We start from the raw sequence: 21,205 nt of genomic DNA, 5'->3' as shown, positions 1-21,205 counted from the left end.
CTGATTGTGAATGCTGCTGCTCTGAACTTGCATACAGGAGGATTTGTTTGAATCTGTTTTCAGTTCTTTTGAGTCTATACCTAGGAGTGGAGTTGCTGAGTCATATGGTGACTGACTCTGTGTTTAACTTTTTGAGGAACTGCCGGATTGTTTTTCACAGCAGCTGCGCCATCTTCTGTTCTCACTAGCAGTGTATCTCATGTTGTCACCAACACTTGGTGTTTTGTTTTGTTTTTAAATTATGACATGGTCGGGATCCCTGGGTGGCGCAGCGGTTTGGCGCCTGCCTTTGGCCCAGGGCGCGATCCTGGAGACCTGGGATCGAATCCCACATCGGGCTCCCGGTGCATGGAGCCTGCTTCTCCCTCTGCCTGTGTCTCCTCCTCTCTCTCTCTCTCTCTCTGTGACTATCATAAATAAATAAAAAATTTAAAAAATAAAAAAATAAAAAAAATAAATTATGACATGGTCATTGTGAAGTTCTATCTCATTGTGGTTTTGCTTTCCATTTCCCGGATGACTAATGATACTGAGCATCAGTATCTCATGTGCCTGTTGGCCATTTGTATGCCTTCTTTGGAGAAATGTCTAAGTCCTTTGCCCATGTTTTAGTTTCTTTATTATTGTGCTGTAAGGGTTCTATGTATATTCTGGATACTAGGTCCTTATTAAAATTTTTTCTCCTTTTTGTAGGTTGTCTTTTCACTTTCTTATTAGTATCCTTTAGTGCACACTAGTTTTTAGTTCTAATCAGATCCAATTATCTATTTTTTCTTTTGTTGCTCATGCTTTTAGTGTCTCAGAACCTATGCCAGATCCTGAGGACAGGAAGGTTTCTCCCTGTGTTTTCCTCTAAAAGTTTTTATAATTTTAGCTTTCATAGTTCGGTCATTGATGATTTTGAGTTAATTTTTTTTTGTATATGGTGTGAGGTAGGGATCTAACTTCATTCCTTTGTGAGTGGAGATTCCAGTTTTCCCCGCACCATTTATTGAAGCGATTTTTCAGTGGGGATGGTCCTGGCACCCTTGTTGAAAACCAGTTGACTATAGTTGTATGGATTTATTTCTGGACTGTTCAGTTCCATCCACTGATCCCCATGTCTCTCCTTAGGCCAGCACCACACTGTCTTGATTACTGTAACTTTGTAAGTTTGAAATGAAGAAATTATTTGAATTGGGTTCTTTTTCAAGATTATTTTGGCTAGGGGATCCCTGGGTAGCGCAGCGGTTTGGCGCCTGCCTTTGGCCTGGGGCGTGATCCTGGAGACCCGGGATCGAATCCCACATCGGGCTCTCGGTGCATGGAGCCTGCTTCTCCCTCTGCCTATGTCTCTGCCTCTCTCTCTGTGACTATCATAAATAAATAAAAATTAAAAAAAAAAAAAAAAAGATTATTTTGGCTAATTCCATATGAATTTGAAGATCAGTTTTTCCTTTTCTGCAACCAAAAAAGAAAAAAAAAAAAGGAAAAAGCCATTGGGATTTTGATAGGGATTGCATTGAATCTTTAGATTGCTTTGGGAAATATTGCCATCTTGACAATGTTAAGTTTTCTGAACCTTGAATACGAAGCATCTTTCCATTTATTTAAATCTTATTTATTTCTTTCAGCAGCATTTTGTGGGTTTTGATATACATGTCTTGCACCTCCTCAGTTAAATTTATTCCCAAATACCTTATACTTTTTTCTTAATTTCATTTTTGGACTGTTCATCATGAGTGTGTACAAATACTGCTGATTTTACTTGTGTTGATTGTGTGCCCTGTGACGTTGCCGAGTCTGTTATATTTGCTGGGATTTTCTATATACATGATACCATGCCATCTGCTAATAGATAGTTTCCCTTCTTCTTTTCCAATTTGAATGCCTTTTATTCTTTTTCTTGGCCTAATTGCTGTGGTGGAGCCTCTAGTACTGAGTTGAATGGAAGTGGTGAGAGCAAGCATCTTTGTCTTGTTCCCAATCTGAGAGGAAAAGCTTTCCATCTTCCACTTGAGTGTGCTGGGAGCTGTCGGCTTTTCATTAACAGCCTTAACCAGATTGAAGAAAGACCCTTTTCTTCCTAGTTTGTTGACTCTTCATTTCGCCTTTTTGTTCCTCTCTGCTTTGGATGTTGACTTGGGGCCTGCACACATGAGAGATCTCTCCCTTACCCCACCATAGTGCATCACTGCCACCTCTCCCAGGTCTTGCTTCTAAATGAAGATACAGTGGGGGCCAGGGCTGGGGGCCCCAGTCTCAAAGGAGGAGGGGCATGGCAGGAGAGGCACAGGAATCTGGGTTTGGATACCATCAAGAATCACGTGGCCTTCCTGTGCCCATGAGTGCCCCTCTAAGTTTGGGTGTCACCCAGAAACACTTCCTGACTCAAGCTCTGTGTCTCTCTCCATGGTGTTGACCTCAAGTCCTGGAGCTGTCCTTCAGTCTGCCTGGAGCTTTGGGTGTCCCCAGGGGAGCCACAGGGCTAGGAAGAACCCAGGAGCACAGTCTCAGCCTCCGCAGGCACTCAGGAGGGCTTGAACCAGCCATCTCACTCACCTCCCGGGCCTCATTTCCTTCTGTCTCACAGGGGATCCAAGGCCTTCCTGTTCAGACTTGGTGAGCTGTCATCCCCTAAGTGCTTCGTGCTCAGCCCAGCACATGTGTAGTGCTCTAGAAAGAGCAGCTGTGATTGTTCAGGAAAAGCAGGCATAGGCTCCAGTGCCAATGTTGTCCTTGTTCCTCCCCCACCGCCCCCACAAGTATCCAACCAAGCAACCAGGCCCCGCTCTGCCTCCCCAGAACCAGTCAGCCTGCTGCCTGGCCTGCAGGAGGCCCCTGGGGAGTACCTAGGGAGGAGAGCACAGCCATCCTGTGTAATTCCCAGCCCCCTCCCCCAGGGCCAAAGAGCTCATCTCCACCACAGACAGCTGCGCTCAGCAGACCCCACCTCCTTGTGCCCCCACCCTCGCATCTATTCTCAGCCCCATGTATCTCTTTGAAGCACAGCATCCCTCCTTGGGCTCAGCTCCCCTTTTCCAAATAATGTCCTGTGCAGTCCTGGCATCACTCCCATTCCTTTCTCTGCTTGCCAGAGAGCCTCCTAGCTGGCTCCAGGAGCCACAGAGACGAGGAGCAGAGGAGCCTCACCGCCTCCCACCCACTGCATACCTTTGTGTTGGTGTGACCTGAGGTGTACTTGAGGGCTCTGGGGCCTCCGTGTCCTCAGTAGCTTGAGGTGAGCGCTGCTGCAGGCCTGCTAGCTCTGACTCACCCCCTCTCAGGGCACGCTTGCTGGGCTCTCTGCCTGTCATCCTGGATCTGCATCTTACATCTGGGTTCCAGCCTCTTTGATGGCAGCTCTTTTCCTGAACCCTGCCCTCGCTGGGGGCAGCACAGCAGGCAGGGGCAGCCCGCCCTGGCCGAGTCCCGGGGCAGATTTCTCCGTTCTGGCCCTCTTTCCACACACACCATGGAGGCTGAAGAGAGCAGCCCCGCCTGGACAGGAGGTGGGGGGTGCAGTACCTAAAGGGGTACTGCAGGTCACCCGCAGGTGAGGGGCCCTGGCAGGTCACCTGCCCGAGCCTCCGTTCCTCATCCAGGAAGTGACCAAAGAGGATGTCTCCCCCTTAGCTGGCTGGAAGGTTCCTCGGCAAAGTGCTTGGCCTGGGTGAGCCAGGGGCTGTGAGCGGAGCCATGCCTCTGTAGGAGGTTCGTAACGCAGGCGCGGAGCCCCTTCTGCTGCAGCTGTGGGGGGCAGAGCACGCATGCAGTCAGGTAACTGATAAGTGGGCCATGGAGCCTGTAGCAAGGGTGGCCTTACTTCCCTCTAGAGTTTTCTCTTGGTGTCTGAGAGGCGGTGTAGCCTCTTGTCCTCTGATTGCTGTGGTTGCAGCGCCCCCTACTGGGCACCACTTAGCATGTAGGAAGCTGGATGCCTCTAAGCCCACCCAAAAAATAAGCATCTCCCTCAGAACACCTGCCCACACAGTTTATTGAAATAGCATTTGTTATCAATTCAGCAGAGTTTATTGATTAGAGCATCTTGCACTTCTTAAGCAATTGAATCAGTTTTTTAAAAATTATTAAAAACACCCACATATAATCTGTTGTATAATTTGAACTTTATCTTTACTATCCTTTATATTGATTTTCGGATTTCTATTAAAACAGCGGGAAAAAGAAGCCAAAGATGAAATTCAGTACTATTCTAATTAAACATGACCACTTAGCCTAAGTCGGAGTTGACAAACTTTTATAAAGGGCCTGATAGTAAGTATCTTAGGTCTGATGGGTCTCTGTCGCAAAGACCTGACTGCAGCCTTGGATGGGATGTCAACCAGTGGGCATGGCTATGTGCCAATAAAATTTTATTTACAAAAATGGGCTGAGCGTGGTAAATATGTCAGCTCCTGGCCAGAGGGTCTTTGGGGGTGCATCTAACTTACCCATTCACAAATGGGGATGCGTAGCTAAGATGTAAGAACTGTCGGAAGTGTGAAGGAAACGGGGTAATACTGAACTTAACTTCTGGCTGGGGAAGCCTGGCTGGCAAGCAGTGCATCTCCCTGGGGGGCCCCTGGTCCTGCTCAGCATATCACAGTGTCACCTGGCTGCCCCCTTGGAGTTGGTGCCTGCGCCTGTAATGGCATCTGTAATAAGAAATAGCAGTTGAAGATGTTTCCATTTAAGATTCTTAGAGTAGCTTTGAATGTTCAGAAAACTGTCTTCTAGAGAAGTGTAATCCCCCAAGGGCATGGTTTTACCTATAGTTAAATGATAGGTCTTTAAAGTTATCGTTATAATTGTTATCCTTAAAATCATGCATGTTCATAAGAAAATTAAGCATTAGTTAGAATATCAAGTATGAAAAGTAAACTTCCCCTTCCTTGTCTCAGTTTCCTGGTTACTGTACTCACAAGCATCTTCTATACTTTCCCAGAAATTTTCTACACACGTGCAAACAAATGTCTATCCTAAAGAAAAAGTAGAGGGTATCCTGTTTATTTTGCTCCTCTGGTTTTTTCCTTGTTCATGTAAGGATGTATCAGGTATGCCGCAGGGGGGCAGAGGACACAGACATAGAGCTCCCTGGTATCTGATGGTTACTGGCTCTTTTGTTTGGATACACCTGCTCACCCAGCCCACACTTTGAGCTAGTAGTCCTCCCTTCAGGTGGCATCTCCACATCCCTGGTCTGGTAGTGGGGTGACAATGAGCTACCTCCCTGGCCCAGCACACATCTTACAGAAAACCTGAGTTCTGTCTGCCTTCCCCTTGTCTGCTCAGCTTCACATAAATGCCAATCCTGAACTGTTGATAAATATTGCCAACACCCTATAAATACCCCACTTGTGATGAGCATTCCTGGCTACTCAGCATAGAGCCTGGGAGGACCAGTGATGAGCCCACCATTGAATGGTGACATTCCTCAAAACGTGTTTCTTCATTCACAGAAAAGAATACAGACTTGGCAGGAAGGTCCCACAAGTGACCTGGTGGCCATCAGCTGCTTCCTCTTGGTACCAGGGCTTTGTGCAATCCAGTCCTCCCACCTGAAATGCTTTCCCTTCCTATGGGGCACTTGAACATGCAGCCAGACCTGTTGTCAGTGGTCTGTTGGGCAGGCCCCGCACTCCAAAGCCCAGCTCTGGTGTCTCTTGACTGTGCCCTCCTTCCCCTATCAGGATCCTCTCCCATCACGGCCTTCTGTGTACCTTCTCCCACCTTCATGATGTCAAAACTACGATGATCTGGGTATGTGGGTCTCTCCTCTAAGTAAACGGGAGCATCTCAAGAACTGGTGTCTAAGCAATGGCTTCACCTCTCGTGCAGGTGGGGTCCTGGCCCATGGCAGGCAGCATTCGCTGGTGCCATGAGTTGAGCCGAAAGTGGTCGGTTGCTTCCATACATTCAGACACACCAAGAGCCAGTACTGAGGGGCCCAGCTATGTTTCTCCAGTACTAATCACCTCCCATGTTTGTGTTTTTAGTTCACAGGAAATGGGCCATGTGAAATGAACAGTGTCCAAAAGAGTGAGCATGAGAAGAATCTGGAACACAGCAAAAAGCGCTCTCGGCCCTCGCTCCTCCGTCCAGTGTCTGCACCAGCCAAGGTAACCACCAGCTCCGCACATAGATATTCACATATGTGGACACCGAGCAACCTAGCCCCCTCTGTAGATGACGTAGGGAGTAATGTGCAGAAGCCCCAAGCAGTATACCCAGGCCATGGGCTGAGTCTGGACTCTGGTGTCACTGGAATTCACCAACTGTGGGACCTTTGAATGTCTACTTACCTCTAAGATGTCTAATAGGCTGTTCACCTATTACCTGTGGCTCACAGGATTTCTACAAGGAGTGTTACCTCTTCCGGTGTAAACAGAATGTAATCCTAGGTCTGTTTCTTTTTGCCATGGTGGCTCTTACATGGGCAGGGCCGCCATGCGCAGTTGTGCAAGTCCGTCACTGTATAAGGAGTGCCCCATTGAGGGGTGAAAGAGGCCGAGACCCAGCCCCTGTTGTTGCATTCATCACCCACAGTGGTGATTTTCTAATTCCATCATTTTTTGTGTTTTTACTAGTTGGCTTTCTACTTGTAGGAAGGGCTTTTTCTTCATCCCCATTTATTCAGTTACCTATATCAACAGGGACTCAAGGTTATAATCTGTGACTTTTATTGCTTATCTTGGCATCTAAACTATCTCAGATTGGGACAGTGGGGCCCCTTCAAGCTGGCTTCTGTGTCCTCCAGATGTATCCCCTGTATTGGGAGATAGTTTTGTAGGGTCCTCAATGCCTTAAGCATGCAACCAAGTTCTGGTCTAAATCCCATTAGACACATAAGTCTTCATAGAGATCTAAAATCCAGGCTTTTCTGGGATCATCTTGTCCTCTTTCTGTCCCCTTGCTACCACTGTCATAGCCCACAGGACAAAACAGGCAGGGGGTGAGGTTTCTGATATACTACATGCAAGGTTACATCTCCCTTGCGATTCCAGTTTTGTGATGCTCCCCCCTATTATCAAAACCCTAATGTGCTGAAATCTAGAGCCCAGGGAGTAGGTGGAGCGGTTGTGACTGTCACCCTTCACTAAGCCATGAAGGCTGAGGTGGATGGTCCTGAGACTCCTTCCACAGGGGTCCTGGGCAGACCTCATCCAGCCCCTCAAGAGAGTTGCTGTCAAGAGAGCTCAGTGTCAACAGTGCTGTAACTCTGACAAAGATGTACAGGGCCTTCGTGACACAGAATTTCTCTCCACAGAAGAAAATGAAACTCCGAGGTACCAAAGATCTGTCCATCGCTGCCGTGGGGAAGTACGGCACTCTGCAGGAGTTTTCGTTCTTTGACAAGGTGAGCCATTGCCTCCCCCAGCTCAGATGTGCAGGAAGGGAGGCGGCAGGGTGGGCAGCTGCTGGGTCAGGCCGGGAAGGAGGGACTGGCACCCAGCTTGCACAGTGGGAGGTGGTATGGATAGGAGGCAGCAGAGCTCGGGACCCACACCAGTCTGAGGACACACATTGGCCTCCCTGAAGCTGTATGGCTTTTGTAAAGCCAGAGCAATCGTGGGGCTCCCGTGCAGGGTCAGTGGCAGGAGCCAGCGAGATGGCCCTGTGCACAGTACTGTCTGAGGGGTGAATTAGCTGCTTGGAGAACACTGCCCTGCCAGCCGTGGCTGGTCACTTGAGAGCACATCTGCCCTGATGACTCCGTGTTCACATAGTGACGTCTGGACCAAGTGAGACGAGTGCGTGTGGGGCCTGGCCCTCGAAGGCACCCTCATTCCCTCTCCCCACAGGTTCGCAGGGTTTTGAAGAGCCAGGAGGTCTACGAGAACTTCCTCCGCTGCATCGCGCTCTTCAACCAGGAGCTGGTGTCCGGCTCCGAGCTCCTGCAGCTCGTCAGCCCGTTCCTCGGGTGAGTGACACTTCCTGGGGCTTCCCAGGCGGAATTGTTTCCATAAGCTCTGTCCGCCCTTCTGTTGCTTATGGCTTTCAGAAAATGATAAATACTTTCTTTAATTTTGTTTGTAAATTGCAATGGTTGTGGAGGTAATTCTAGATGGAGCCTGGTAGTGAGAAAGAACACAGGTCCTTGACACTGTCGTGTACCCCCCCCCCCCCCCCCCCCGCCGTGACAACCAGGATGCCGACACTTGCACAATCCACTCATCTTGTCAGGTTTTTTCCGTGTGTGTGTGTGTGTGTGTGTGTGTGTGTGTGTGTGTGTGTGTGTTTATACAACTCCATCACCTCTGAAGGTTCATGTGTCCACCACAACAGTCAAGATACTGAGTAGCTTCAGAACCACAGATGGTTGTGTTGACCCGTAATACATCCACGTCTCTCCTCCACCCAGCCCCAGTCTTGGCTCCACACCTCTGACAACCCCTAATCTGCACTCCGTCTCCAAAATTTACATAACAGAAGTGTTATATAAGTGGAATTACACAGTACACAACCTTTGGGGATTGGGTTTTCTTCACCCAACATAATTCCCTAGAAATTCACTTGATAAGTTTTTTAAAATTCTACCAATCAGAAATGGCCAGGAAGAAGGAAATGTCTACTCAGCATCCCTGCTGGCCGGAGAGAGGCCCTGATAGTGAGGTCAGTAGCCTGTTTCCAGCACCTGCTACTGCAGAGCATGGGCTGACCTCAGGGGCTGGGGTAGCTGCTAGGAGGGCAGAGGTTTTCTAGGAGGTGAGTGCACATGCGCAGTTCACACACAGTGCACTTTAGGGGAGTCGGACAGCCCCAGCATCGCCTCCTGCTCATCAGCTCTGTCACATTGGGTGAGTTCCTTAACCAGTCTGAATCTTAGTTTTCCTGTTATGAAATGGGGATTTCTAGAGATACCATACAGAGTTTCAGAGCACTCCAATTGGGCTGTACATATAAGACCTTTAAAGTAGTGTCTAGAACATGGGGTATGCTCATGCATATGACTGCATAGCACCTTATTTAGCTCTAAAGTCATCCCCAGGGACAGGTGCTTCCTGAACCCTTTAGTATTTATTTAAAAAAATTTTTTTTAATTTTATTTTTTTTAAAGATTTTATTTATTTATTCATGAGAGACAGAGAGAGAGAGGCAGAGACATAGGCAGAGAGAGAGGCAGGCTCCATCCATACAGGGCGCCTGATGTGTGACTCGATCCTGGGTCTCCAGGATCAGGCCCTCGGCTGAAGGCAGCGCTAAACCACTGAGCCACCCGGGCTGCCTTCATTTTAAGATTTTTAACTTTTTTTTTTTAAATGTAAAATAAAACACATCCAAAAAACCGTATGATGGATGACTTGATGAATCATTTTTAGGCAAATCCTTTTGTGCTCACCACCTAAGTCACAAATGGACCTTTGCCAGCCCCTGGGAACCCCTCCTCCTCCCATGCCATCCCATCATGCTCTTTCCCCCCTCACAGGTATCACTTGGGGCCAGCATCTCCCTACAGTAAGGATGGCGCAGATACTGTCAAACACGCAGCCCAATCTTCCCTCCTGTCTGGGTTTTGTTTTAGAATATGTCTTGTGAGTCTCTTCCTCCCACTTTATTCCTTCCTGTTTCTGTGTTGGTGCCCCTGCACCTGGCGTGGGTTTCGCTGACTACAGTCCCCATCTTCCATGTCCCCATGTCCATGTGGAATAGTAGTGTCCACGTTCTTTCTGTAGTTCATAGATTTATGTGTTCACTGGGGGTTGCAAAAGAGAGAATCTCAACAGTATTTGTCACCTTTTGGCAGCCCAGGTTAGATGCTTGATTTCTCCCTTTTATTATAAGTGGCTGGATGATGAGTCACATTCCTATCTTATCAAGATCAATTCTTTTTTGTTTTTAATTTTTTAGCATCTTATGGATTCATGGACATGTTTGATGTGTTTCAATAGATTTTTTTTTAAAAGATTAATATATTTATTTTAGAGCACGAGTGGGAGGGGCAAACAGAGAGGAAGAGAGACTCAAGCAGACTCCCCACTGAGCATGGAGCCTGCCAGAGGGTTCAGTCCCCCAACCTTGAGATCACAACCCAAGCCAAAACCGAGAGTCAAATGCCTGACCAACAGTGCCACACAGGCACCCCTGTTTCAATTTATTGTACTGTATTGTATTTTTTATTCATTCATAAGAGAGACACAGAGAGAAGCAGAGACATAGAGGGAGAAGCAGGCTCCCTCTGGGGAGCCAGATGTAGGACTCGATCCCAGGATCCTGGGATCATGACCTGAGCCAAAGGCACATGCTAAACCACTGAGCCTTGGGGATCCCTGGGTGGCTCAGCAGTTTAGCGCCTGCTTTTGGTCCAGGGTGTGATCCTGGAGTCCCGGGATCGAGTCCCACATCGGGCTCCCTGCATGGAGCTTGCTTCTCTCTCTGTTCTGTGCCTCTGTCTTTCTCTCTCTCTCTCTCTCTCTCTCTCTCTCTCTCATGAATAAGTAAATAAAAATCTTAAAAAAAAAAAAAAACAACTGAGTCACCCATCCTCAATATATTTTAAAGATGAAGAGGCTAAGGCCCAGAGTGAATACTTCTGACTTCCCTCAGAGATAGCTCTTCAAAGAGAACTTTGCCGTGGTGTTGGATGGGTCTAGGGTGGTCCAGCCCAGAAACTGGCCCTTTGCTTATCCTCTGCTTTCTGGACATGATGCTATCAGGCTGGGCTGCAGCATCCTTTTTTTTTTTTTTTTTTTTTAAATTCAGTATTTCTTGGATGTCTTTCAGTGTCAGATGTGGGCCTACATGATCGTTTATAGCTACTGCATACTATTCCCTTGCTTGTATGCATCATGGGTTTCTCAGCAGAGTCTATAATGATGTTTGTTTCTAGTTTCTTTCTATAGTCAGTGCTAAGGTCATGCTCCATAGGTTGGGATACTCAAAAGTCAAATTAGGGTCATCAGGCAGTGCTTCCTTGGTGATCCTGAGAGGGTGCACATGTCAGGGTGACCCTTTCACTTGGGTTAACTTTCCCAGGCTGATAAAGATCTATTAACACTCTGAAAAATGGCCCAGAGCAAGATGGCCTGTTACCCTTGGCTAAACCGTGGCTGGCTTTTTATATGGACTTGGATTGCGTGCTCACTCCAGTGGAAGTGGAACTCTCCAGTGGAAGTGTGTTTGTGAGCTCAGAATCCAGTGCTCTGGGTCTGGGCCCTGGCTGGGGAGTGGGTCCTGTTGTTGGAAAGACAAAGTGCTCTGGCCATTGACTGGCCTGTGGAGGCCTGTGTGGGGCGGGTGTGCTGCATGTGGGCCTTGGCCTGCCCAGTTGGCTGCATCACCAGCCCTGAGTCCAAATGGGGACCCTGCTTCCTACCAGCAGAATGAGAGTTGTTTTTTTTTTTTTTTTAAATTATTTATTTATTTATGATAGTCACAGAGAGAGAGAGAGAGCGGCAGAGACACAGGCAGAGGGAGAAGCAGGCTCCACGCACCGGGAGCCCGACATGGGACTCGATCCCGGGTCTCCAGGATCGCGCCCTGGGCCAAAGGCAGGCGCCAAATCGCTGCGCCACCCAGGGATCCCCCAGAATGAGAGTTTTGCAAAATGGCCAAACCTACCCTCCCGCAGTTATCAGTTAAGGGAGAAGAATGCAGGAACTCCAAATTTGAGGTGTTGAGCAGGTGGGCAGTGTTGGGTTGGGGTCAGCTGTTCTCATTTCCATGTGCCTAGAGCAGTGTCGGGGAGGACCTCAGGGGTGTGCAGCAAAGAGCTACAGCGTGCTTCTGCTTGCTCGCCTTCCTGTGATGCCTGGCTGGGTTAGCAGTCTCTTCGACAAAGCCTTTCTCACAGTATGAGCGTCAGTCTGGGTTTGCACGCCCAGGAGCTCTGCCACCTGGTGGCGGTGCTGCCGGAGTTGGGACTGGAGCGGACTGTGTTGGAGTGACCTGTCCCCCTTCAGATCATTCACGGTTTGCCTTTATCACGGTTGTCACTTCAGATGGCCTCCGCACCGTGTTTGTTGATGTCTTCCATCCCTATGTTTCCATTTGCTTGTGGGTTTTCCTCATGAACGGAGTTGGTATGGGGTCCCTACAGCCATTGCACAGTGGACAGCCATCTCAGGAGGGGAGTGTGTGTGTGGTTCATGAAAGAAGGGAGTTGCAGGAGGCAGGATCACCTTGCCACCTGTCAAAGTAACTGCCTTCTTGCCGTAGCATTTTTTTTTTTAAGATTTTATTTATTCATGAGAAAGAGAGAGGCAGAGACACAGGCAGAGGGAAAAACAGGCTCCATGCAGGGAGCCTGATGTGGGATTTGATCCCGGGACTCTAGGATCACGCCCTGGGCCAAAGGCAGGCGCTAAACCACTGAACCACCCAGGGATCCCTGTAGCATTTTTTTTTAGATTTTTTTTTTCTTTTTTTTAAGTAATCTTTACACTCAGCGTGGGGGCTTGAACTCAACAACTGCAAGATTGAGAGCCACATGAGCTAGCCAGGCACTGCCCTTGGTAGGATTTGATATTCATTTAATCACAAATCCTGGTGATAATGGGGGCCAGTTGTATTGAAACCTTCTCATTGCATGGCCATTACATCATGACTTGTGAAAACATGTCTGTGGAAGGTTTTCCCAGGAGAGATCTCCCTCAGGAAGGAAGACTCTGGAGCAAAGATTGGCAGACTCCATCTGTCAAGGGCCAAGGGGCAGTACAACTGAACACTGGCAGTGTTGTGCAAAAGCAGCCACAGATAATGCTAAGCAAATGGACACCACAGTATACCAATAAAATTTTATTTGCAAGGACAGGCATGTGCAGCTTGGCAATAGTTTACTAACCCCTAGCCTGAGGCCCAGCCTTTTCCAGTTAAAGAACATCCCTAACCCCAGCTTCTGCCAGTCTAAATTGTCAATTCCAGCATGTTTCAAGGCTCTCCTGTTAGTGTTGGGACCTGGCTGGTGACAAAGGGATGAGAGGCAGATTTACTCACACAGTTGAGGACATTATACACATCTGATGCTCAGTTCCACCTCGCGCGTCCTCTCTGACAACCTTTAGGCATCTAAGGGGAAGCCAGTCTAAAATCGCTAGGCCCCTCCCAGAAAGCCCCAGAGAAGCCAACTTACTGTTTGTCTTTATTTCTGAAGGAAATTTCCAGAACTCTTTGCGCAGTTCAAGTCCTTCCTGGGGGTGAAAGAGCTGTCATTCGCCCCACCCATGAGCGACAGATCCGGGGATGGAATAAGCCGGGAAATTGACTACGCATCTTGCAAGCGCATTGGATCCAGCTACCGAGCACTCCCCAAAACCTACCAGCAGCCCAAGTGCAGTGGGAGGACGGCCATCTGCAAGGAGGTAGTGCTCCCTGGCGGCTCACGTCAGCTTTCGCCACAAAAACCCGTCACCCCCATGTTTTACATAAAAGAACTGAAATGTTAACGCCCTAAATTTTGAATAATAGTGCTGGGATGTGGCCAAAATGCCTAAGCTGAAATGATGGTTTCTTACCATACTGGTAGCTTTGGCACACTGCAGAGCACCTGGCACTGGTGTCGGCTTTGGCATATTCCTGCATTTAGATTTACGTTTGTTTCAGCCAGGAGCCTGCTTTGTCCCACATCACTGCCTCTGGTATGTCTCCATTTAGCTTGACCACTGAATACTTTTTCAAAGTTAGTAGACAGGCTGTTACTCTGTTTCCAGAATTCAGTAGTACTTGCTGGATTTCAGGGTATATAGTCCTAGGGTCAGTAAACTAAAATCTGGCCCTATGCCTGTGTTTGTAAGTAAAGCTTTATTGGCACATACACATGCCATTATAATGCTTGTGGCTGCTTTACCAGGACAGAAGCAGAGTGGAATAGTCCTCTTACAGACTGGCTGGCCTGCAAAACCTAAAATTTTCATCATCTGGCCCTTTACAGAGAAAGTTTGCCAACCCCTGAAATAGTATCATTTGTTTACAGGACCAAAGTCCTGTTTTCTCTTAAAAACGCTTTAAAATTAAGGTTATTATTTGTATGAGAAGGTAATTTCCTGTAAGAAGTGGATTATGTCCCTTGTCTCCGTATCTTTCACACCGGATCATGGTAAACAGTTCTGGCCACCGAGGCCTCCCGCACTGGTCATAGCATCTCCTCTTGGTCCAGGTGCTGAACGACACCTGGGTCTCATTCCCCTCCTGGTCAGAGGACTCCACTTTCGTCAGCTCCAAGAAAACTCCCTACGAAGAGCAACTGCACCGCTGTGAGGATGAGCGTTTCGAGGTGTGTATGCTGGCATTGTGGGGCCCTCCCAGCCAGTCCTTACTCCTGGCTATGATAGGGGGCGGGGGACTAGGGTCTGAGCCTGTCCCCCATTTCTCCACTTTACCCTATCCTACCTTTCCATCCTGGGATGTATCTTTCTCAGTCTCCTTTCAAGTACCAGGGATTCCAGAACTTTCCAGCAGAGGGCAGCACCTGAAAGTGTCCTTTTTCTGCCTTGCTGCCCTTCAGGCCGGCTTGGCAATGGTGCTATTTCTTTCCATTTTAAACATAATACTTATTTACATTAAATTAATTAACTCAGGTTACCTTAATTCTCGTCATTGAAATGCTTACTGAGATCATTGGATGTTTACGTGCAACCGGTGATTCCCGGGACCCTTCTTTTAGTGGTCCCAGCGTGTAAACTCGCTGGCACAGTGTCACAGCTAGGAGGTTGACATTGACACACCTGAGATCTCACATCTCCATGGTGTGTGTGTATGTGTGCATGTGTTCCCGTGTGTGTGGTGGTGTGTGTGTTGTGTGTACATGCGTATTCCCCACCACCACTCCCCCACCACCAGGTTCCCTCTTGCGGCCCCGTATGGCCCTTTCTACCTCCCTCTCTACCCGACCTTGTCCCTGACCCCTGGCAACCACTGACCTGTCCTCCAGCCCTGTCACTTTGTCCTAAGTGGGATCACAGTGTGTAACCTTGGGGGACTGGCTCCCTATCAGCGTGGCCTGGAGAGTCATCCCAGGGGCAGGGACGACCATGAGTCCACCTTTATTATTGTCTTTGATGCCTGTGAAGTGGGTCAGTATGGGGACCTTTTCCTTCCTCAGATGGGTCCACCCATGTCCTAGCTACTGGATATTCATGCAGGTGGTAAGCCACCCACGAGTCGTGTTTCATGAACACCTGGCTCACACCATTGCTGGGGTCAGACCCCAGCCCTATAACCAACTGTGCTTGTTCTGGGCCCGCATCTGGGCTACCACTTCCTGGCATCCGTCATCCCTCACCCCCCCCACCCCCCCCCACCCCCGTCCCAAAACACAGAAGTTAATCATTTCTGTCCAAGCATCTCTTCTGCCAACCCAGGCCTGTCCCCAGGGCCCCACTGCCCCCCAACAGCTGGCCCCTGCCTTCCTCTCCGTAGTTAGATGTCGTCCTGGAGACCAACCTGGCCACAATCCGTGTGTTGGAAAGTGTGCAGAAGAAGCTCTCACGGATGGCGCCTGAAGACCAGGAGAAGTTCCGGCTGGATGACTGTCTGGGGGGCACATCGGAGGTGATCCAGCGCCGCGCCATCCACCGTATTTACGGTGACAAGGCTCCAGAGATCATCGAGAGCCTCAAGAAAAACCCCGTCACTGCTGTCCCTGTCGTCCTGAAAAGGTGTCTCCAGATTCTGGCTGCCCCACCTGTCACAGGCAGTCCCCCTGGGGCTCATTAGTGCTGTTTGTCATCAGTGATTGGGAGGGGCCCCTGGGGCCCCAGGCTATCTTAGTATGATTTCCAGTCTGTCCTCCTCCTTATGTTCTACTCCTGAGAGAAAAGCACAACTGTTAATTGTCTCATCCTTCTAGAGTTTTCCCCATGCACATAGTCCTATCTAAACATGAAAGGTAACTATTTTAAAGCACAAATAGGATCACCCTATAGCACAGCTTGCCTGTTACTTAGCAGTACATTTTGGGAACCTTTTTGTGCTAGTGAATATGTATGAAGTAAGTGGCTGCCCTTGACCGGGTGCTGTGTTCAACCCTGGGGTTGCAGAGTAGCTGAGGGAGGTTGACATGTCCCTTCGCCTGGGGCAGTCAAGTATGTGAGCCCAGTGGTTGATCCACTAACTACCCAGAGTGTGGTCAATGCCATGGGGTAGGGCAGGGAGAAGGCTCTGGGGCAGCGATACTTGAAGAGCTGTAACACCAGCCACATCAGTTCTACAGAGCCAGTGTTCTCTCCCTTCCTCTTCTCTCAAGCGCGGAACCCACTGCCCAGGCCAGGAGCTGGCTGTCCCTGGTTTGGAAATGCACTCAGCTAGGCCTGTGGGTGGATGACAGCTGCCTGTGCAGGGACGACGGGTGGGTGCCCCGGGTTGTCTCCATGCTGAGCCCCTCTGCCCTGCAGGCTGAAGGCCAAGGAGGAGGAGTGGCGGGAGGCCCAGCAGGGCTTCAACAAGATCTGGCGGGAACAGTACGAGAAGGCATATCTCAAGTCCCTGGACCATCAGGCCGTAAACTTCAAACAGAACGACACCAAGGCCCTTCGCTCCAAGAGCTTACTCAACGAGATCGAGAGCGTCTATGATGAAGTAAGGCCCTCTGCTTCTCCCAGTCTCAGGCAGATTGCCAGCTCTCTGTGCCTCTGTTTCCTCAGTATCCCTCTCATAGGGGTGGAGTGGATGTTTCTGTGGCACTCAGCCTAACACCCGTCCAGGGGGAGGATTATAGCCTGTTGCTGGCAAAGGGCCCTCCCCTCCCACGCCTCCTTCCTTCCCCACTTACTCCCGGGCCTTGATCAACCTTCCCTCGGTGACTTCACCTTTCCTTTCTCTGCTGCTAGCTGTGTGCCCGCACAGTTGAACCCTGAGGAGGAACGTTCCATCTGACCCTTACATTACGATGCAGTAGCATTGTCCTGGTTTTAGGAGTGACAAAACGGAGACCTGAGATGTGGCCACTAGCCAAAGCCAGTCACAGGAGACAACGCTCCGGGCCCAAGGGCTATGCCTCTAGTCACCACACTGCGCCTTCTTGGCAGCTGGGGCACAGTCAGGCTCATGGGGCCAGAGCCGCAGAACTGAGGCAGGGCTGGCTCCAGGCTATGAGGATTGAGGCATTGATACCACATACAGGGAGGGAGTTACTTGCAAGAGCCTGTGGTGGGAAGCCCCTTCCCTCCTGCTGCTCTGCTCTGGGCTGCCCCTTGCCCTGCAGGGCCCACTTGCAGCTAGTTGGGTCTCCTCACTTTCATCCTCCAGCGGATCCTCCAGGCCTGAGAGCACCCTCCCACCCCCCTCAACAGAGTACGTGGGACAGCCTCAGAACGAGAGTTGATGAGCTGACCAGTGAGGCCCAGCACTGTCACCGCGGAGTTCCTTCGCCCTTTCCCCGGGGGGCAGAGGGGAGAGGGGCACTGTTTGGGGCTGGAGGTTGGCCCACCAGCCTGGTGAGCTCTGCGTGTGCAAGCCTGTCATGCATGGGGAAGTCAGCCCCGTGTTGCACTGTGGGTTAGCAGAACACAGTTCTGAATTCCATACGTCGGAACTTGCTCTGAGAAAAGGACTTAAAGAGATTTTTGAGGGTGTTTGTGGCACAAATGAGATAGGGACTCACAGAGCAGTAGGAGAAGGAGGTTACGCCAGAGCCAGGAGCCGGGCTCAGCTTCTGGAGCAGCCGCACACCAGCTCTCAGGCCCCCCTGCCGCCAGCGCAGGGAAAGGAGATCTCGGGCTGCTACAGAATAGTGTCCCCGAGGGAGCATGACCTCTGGAAGGAAGAGACAGGCCTGACCCTGCCCTCGTTCTCTGTTGGTCACTCATTCTGTGGCTGTTCAAGGAGTCCCCTCAGTGCTGTGCCCTGGACCGGTCACCGAGAGGTGAGAGAGACCTGGCCCTGCCCCTGGGAGCTCCCCACCTGCAGGCACGGCATCCACGCTCACATTTTCTGAGAGCCTGGGTGTGTCAGCCTCGTTGCCTGGTGCTGGGGATCAATGCCACCCAGGGGAGCGTGTTGTCAGGGCTGACCTCAGCAGGCAGCTCAAGGCAGTCTGGAGAGAGTATGATCATCTACAGGTTCGCAGGAAGAAAAGGCATTAGCTGGATAAAGTCTGAGGAGAGGGATGAGACCAGGGCTGTGGTTTTCCAGGGCAAAAGAGTAGAGGGGTAGGTTGCAAAGGTCTTAACACATAGCAGGAGGTAGTTCGGCGCTCGTGAAGCATTGAATGAGGCCAGGTGTCGGGGGCTACAGGATGTGCCAGGGACTGGGATCCTGTCGTGAGCAGTGCAGAAGGCCTAGAAGGCCGTAACAAGGCTGACCATGCTCCTGTAGGTCAAATCACTCTAGACACAGATCAGTGGGTGGAGTGGGCTGGTGGGCAGTTGGGAGGTGCTGGGCTGCACCCCAGACCAGAGTGTGATGCCTTTAGAGCACTCTGGCCCTGGGCTCCCCTACCTTGACTTCTCCCAGCTGGTCATTTCCTGCCTAATGACCCCCTGTACCCCCCAGCACCAGGAGCAACACTCGGAAGGCCGCAGCGCCCCCTCCAGCGAGCCACACCTCATCTTTGTGTATGAGGACAGGCAGATCCTGGAGGACGCGGCCGCCCTCATCAGCTACTACGTGAAGCGGCAGCCAGCCATCCAGAAGGAGGACCAGGGCACCATCCACCAGCTGGTACACCAGTTCGTGCCCAGCCTCTTCTTCTCCCAGCAGCTGGACCTGGGGGCGTCTGAGGACTCCGCTGATGAGAGCAGGGGGAGCCCCCAAGGGCAGAGTGCAGACCCCGGTGACCGGAAGAAGCCGGCGCCCGGGCCACAGAGCAGCCCCCCAGAGGAGAAGGGGCCCGTGGGCGAGGCGCCGGCCACCGAGCAGCCGCCACAGCAGCACAAGCCCCTGGATGACGTGTACAGCCTCTTCTTCGCCAACAACAACTGGTACTTCTTCTTGCGCCTCCACCAGACCCTGTGCTCCAGGTTGCTGAAGATCTACCGCCAGGCACAGAAGCAGCTCCTGGAGTACCGGACCGAGAAGGAGAGGGAGAAACTGCTCTGTGAGGGCCGCCGGGAGAAGGCCAACGACCCTGCCATGGAGCTGCGGCTGAAGCAGCCGAGTAAGGCCTTGGGCCCCTGGGGGTGGTGCACGGGTGCTCACGTCCACCGGCCGGCCCAGGACTCGGGTGCCCAGTCTGGCTCCCGTCCTGGAGCCTCAGGCCGATGTTAGGAAGCCTGTGGCGGGAGGCAGCATCCTGTGGAGACTTAGGTTCATCCTGGTGAGGCCCACACGTGTGTGTGGCCCTGGGTGACTGTGGTCCCCACTCCACAGGCGAGGTGGAGCTGGAGGAGTACTATCCGGCCTTCCTGGACATGGTGCGGAGCCTGCTGGAGGGCAGCATCGACCCCACGCAGTACGAGGACACTCTGCGTGAGATGTTTACCATCCATGCCTACGTGGGCTTCACCATGGACAAGCTGGTGCAGAGCATTGCGCGGCAGGTGAGTAGGGGTGGCGGGGCTGGAGCCACGGGCCACGAAGCACCTCTGGGAGGGTCCCTGCCTGCCCCCGGCCCTTCCTTCATCTCATGCTGTGGGGATGGCCCTGTGGTCAGCACTTTTCTTTTGTTATTTTAATTGAAGTAGAATTCACATAACACAGAATTCACCATTTTCAAATGAACGATTCAGTGGCATTTAGTGCGTTTATAATGTTGTATAGACACCACTTGTATCTAGTTTCGGAGCATTTCCATCACTCCAGAGGGGACCCAACCCCCATGAGCGGTCATCCCACTCATTGTCCTCTCCCAAGCTCCTGGCAGCCACCTGTCTGTCTTCTGTCTCTATGGACTTTCCTGATCTAGATGTTTCCTTTAAATGGACTCATACAGCTTGTGGCCTTTTGTGTCTGGCTCCTCTCAAACTCAGTATGTTGCTTGCGGGGCTCATCCACCAAAATGCACGCATCCATCTGTAGTGCGTTTCAGTGCTTCCTTCCCTAACGTGGCCGACGCCTACACCATCGTGTGGATGGACCACATTCATTCATCCACTCACCTGTAGATGGTCATGTGGGTTGTTGTCACCTTTTTTTTTTTTAAGATTTTATTTATTTATTCATGAGACACACACACAAACACACAGAGGCAGAGACACAAGCAGAGGGAGAAGCAGGCTCCATGCAGGGAGCCTGATGTGGACTCGACCCTGGGACTCCAGGATCATGCCTGGACCGAAGGCAGGCGCCAAACTGCTGAGCCACCCAGGGATCCCCCAGGTTGTTGCCACCTTTTGGTGATTGCAAACATGGGTATACAAGGATCCATTTGACTCCTTGACACACCTTTCTTGACGGTAGCAACACATAAGGAACTGTGTAGCTTATTCCTTCTGGAGGGAGACTGTCAGGGACATTTATTAGCATCACTGAGAATAGCAGAAGACACCACAGCTGGGTGTGAACAGGAGGAAATCAGTCACGTTAATATAAACAGCAAAACCTCAGACGAGACAGATACGGTCTTGGGACATAAGTCCTGCTCGGTTACCACCAGAGTTATTGTTCAGCTTGACTTGGTTTCCCGTTTATCCAGTAAGGCTATTCCCCACAAAGCAAAAAAGCTGAGGTAAGAGTAGTGTCCTGACCCTCTCACCCAGATACAGTTGCTAGAAATGGCATTTCCTTTCAGGCTTTACAAGCTTCCCATCAAAGCAGAAACACACACAGAAGCATGCCCAAGCGTGCAGCTCGGGTCTTCACAGATAGCCCTCCCTGCATGCAGGCACCCACGGCCTGGTCTCTGGCACCGAGAGCCCCCGGTTTGGAGCTGTGCACCATTGCAAGCCCATAGCGTGCCTGGCCACACCCAGACCGTGGGATTGTGTGGGGTCCTCTGCCGAGATCCCTGTGGCCCCCATCCCTCCCCCCAGGAAGCCTTGCAGGGAATGAGCCCCTCTTTGATCCCTGGAGGTTGCCATCTGTGCCTGGGGTGGGGCTCCCGTGGCTCAGGATTGGTGGCCTCTCCTCCCTCATGGGTCTGGCTGGTGGTGGGGTTGTGTTGTGGTTGGTTTCCCTGACGGCTCATAGGGTGGGTGTCTTTGGATCCCTCTGTGGCTGTTTGGACATCCTAGGTTGTGGAGAGCCCATCTGTGCCAGTTGGCCCTTCCCCTGTGGAGCCCACCACCTTTTCCCCACTGGGGAGTGGGAAGCTCTGCATCTTCTGGCTGCTAGGAATCCTCCTCCCTGACAGGTGTGCTCTGAGACCCTAACCCTTTTGTGTTTGGCCATCTCCCCATGTCCCTCTGTGTGCCAG

General features: G+C 50.8%; 1 protein-coding gene across 2 annotated transcripts in view; it reads left to right on the top strand.

The window, feature by feature from the left end:
* The window catches only part of SIN3B (SIN3 transcription regulator family member B), a 39,428-nt gene that overhangs the window by 12,910 nt on the left and 5,313 nt on the right, over window positions 1–21,205 (top strand). For both annotated transcript variants that reach the window (XM_077859516.1, XM_077859515.1), the window contains exons 6-14: window positions 5,976–6,098; window positions 7,247–7,336; window positions 7,782–7,900; window positions 13,070–13,277; window positions 14,072–14,188; window positions 15,334–15,572; window positions 16,308–16,491; window positions 18,406–19,009; window positions 19,222–19,391. In XM_077859516.1, coding sequence (XP_077715642.1) covers window positions 5,976–6,098; window positions 7,247–7,336; window positions 7,782–7,900; window positions 13,070–13,277; window positions 14,072–14,188; window positions 15,334–15,572; window positions 16,308–16,491; window positions 18,406–19,009; window positions 19,222–19,391 — 1,854 coding nt within the window. The remainder of the gene's footprint in view (window positions 1–5,975; window positions 6,099–7,246; window positions 7,337–7,781; window positions 7,901–13,069; window positions 13,278–14,071; window positions 14,189–15,333; window positions 15,573–16,307; window positions 16,492–18,405; window positions 19,010–19,221; window positions 19,392–21,205) is intronic.

This window comes from Canis aureus, chromosome 19 (assembly GCF_053574225.1).
Source record: "Canis aureus isolate CA01 chromosome 19, VMU_Caureus_v.1.0, whole genome shotgun sequence".
In the NCBI taxonomy this organism is placed as follows: Eukaryota; Metazoa; Chordata; class Mammalia; order Carnivora; family Canidae; genus Canis; species Canis aureus.
Note: the sequence above shows the minus strand (reverse complement) of the source record. Positions and strands in the feature narration are given on the sequence as shown.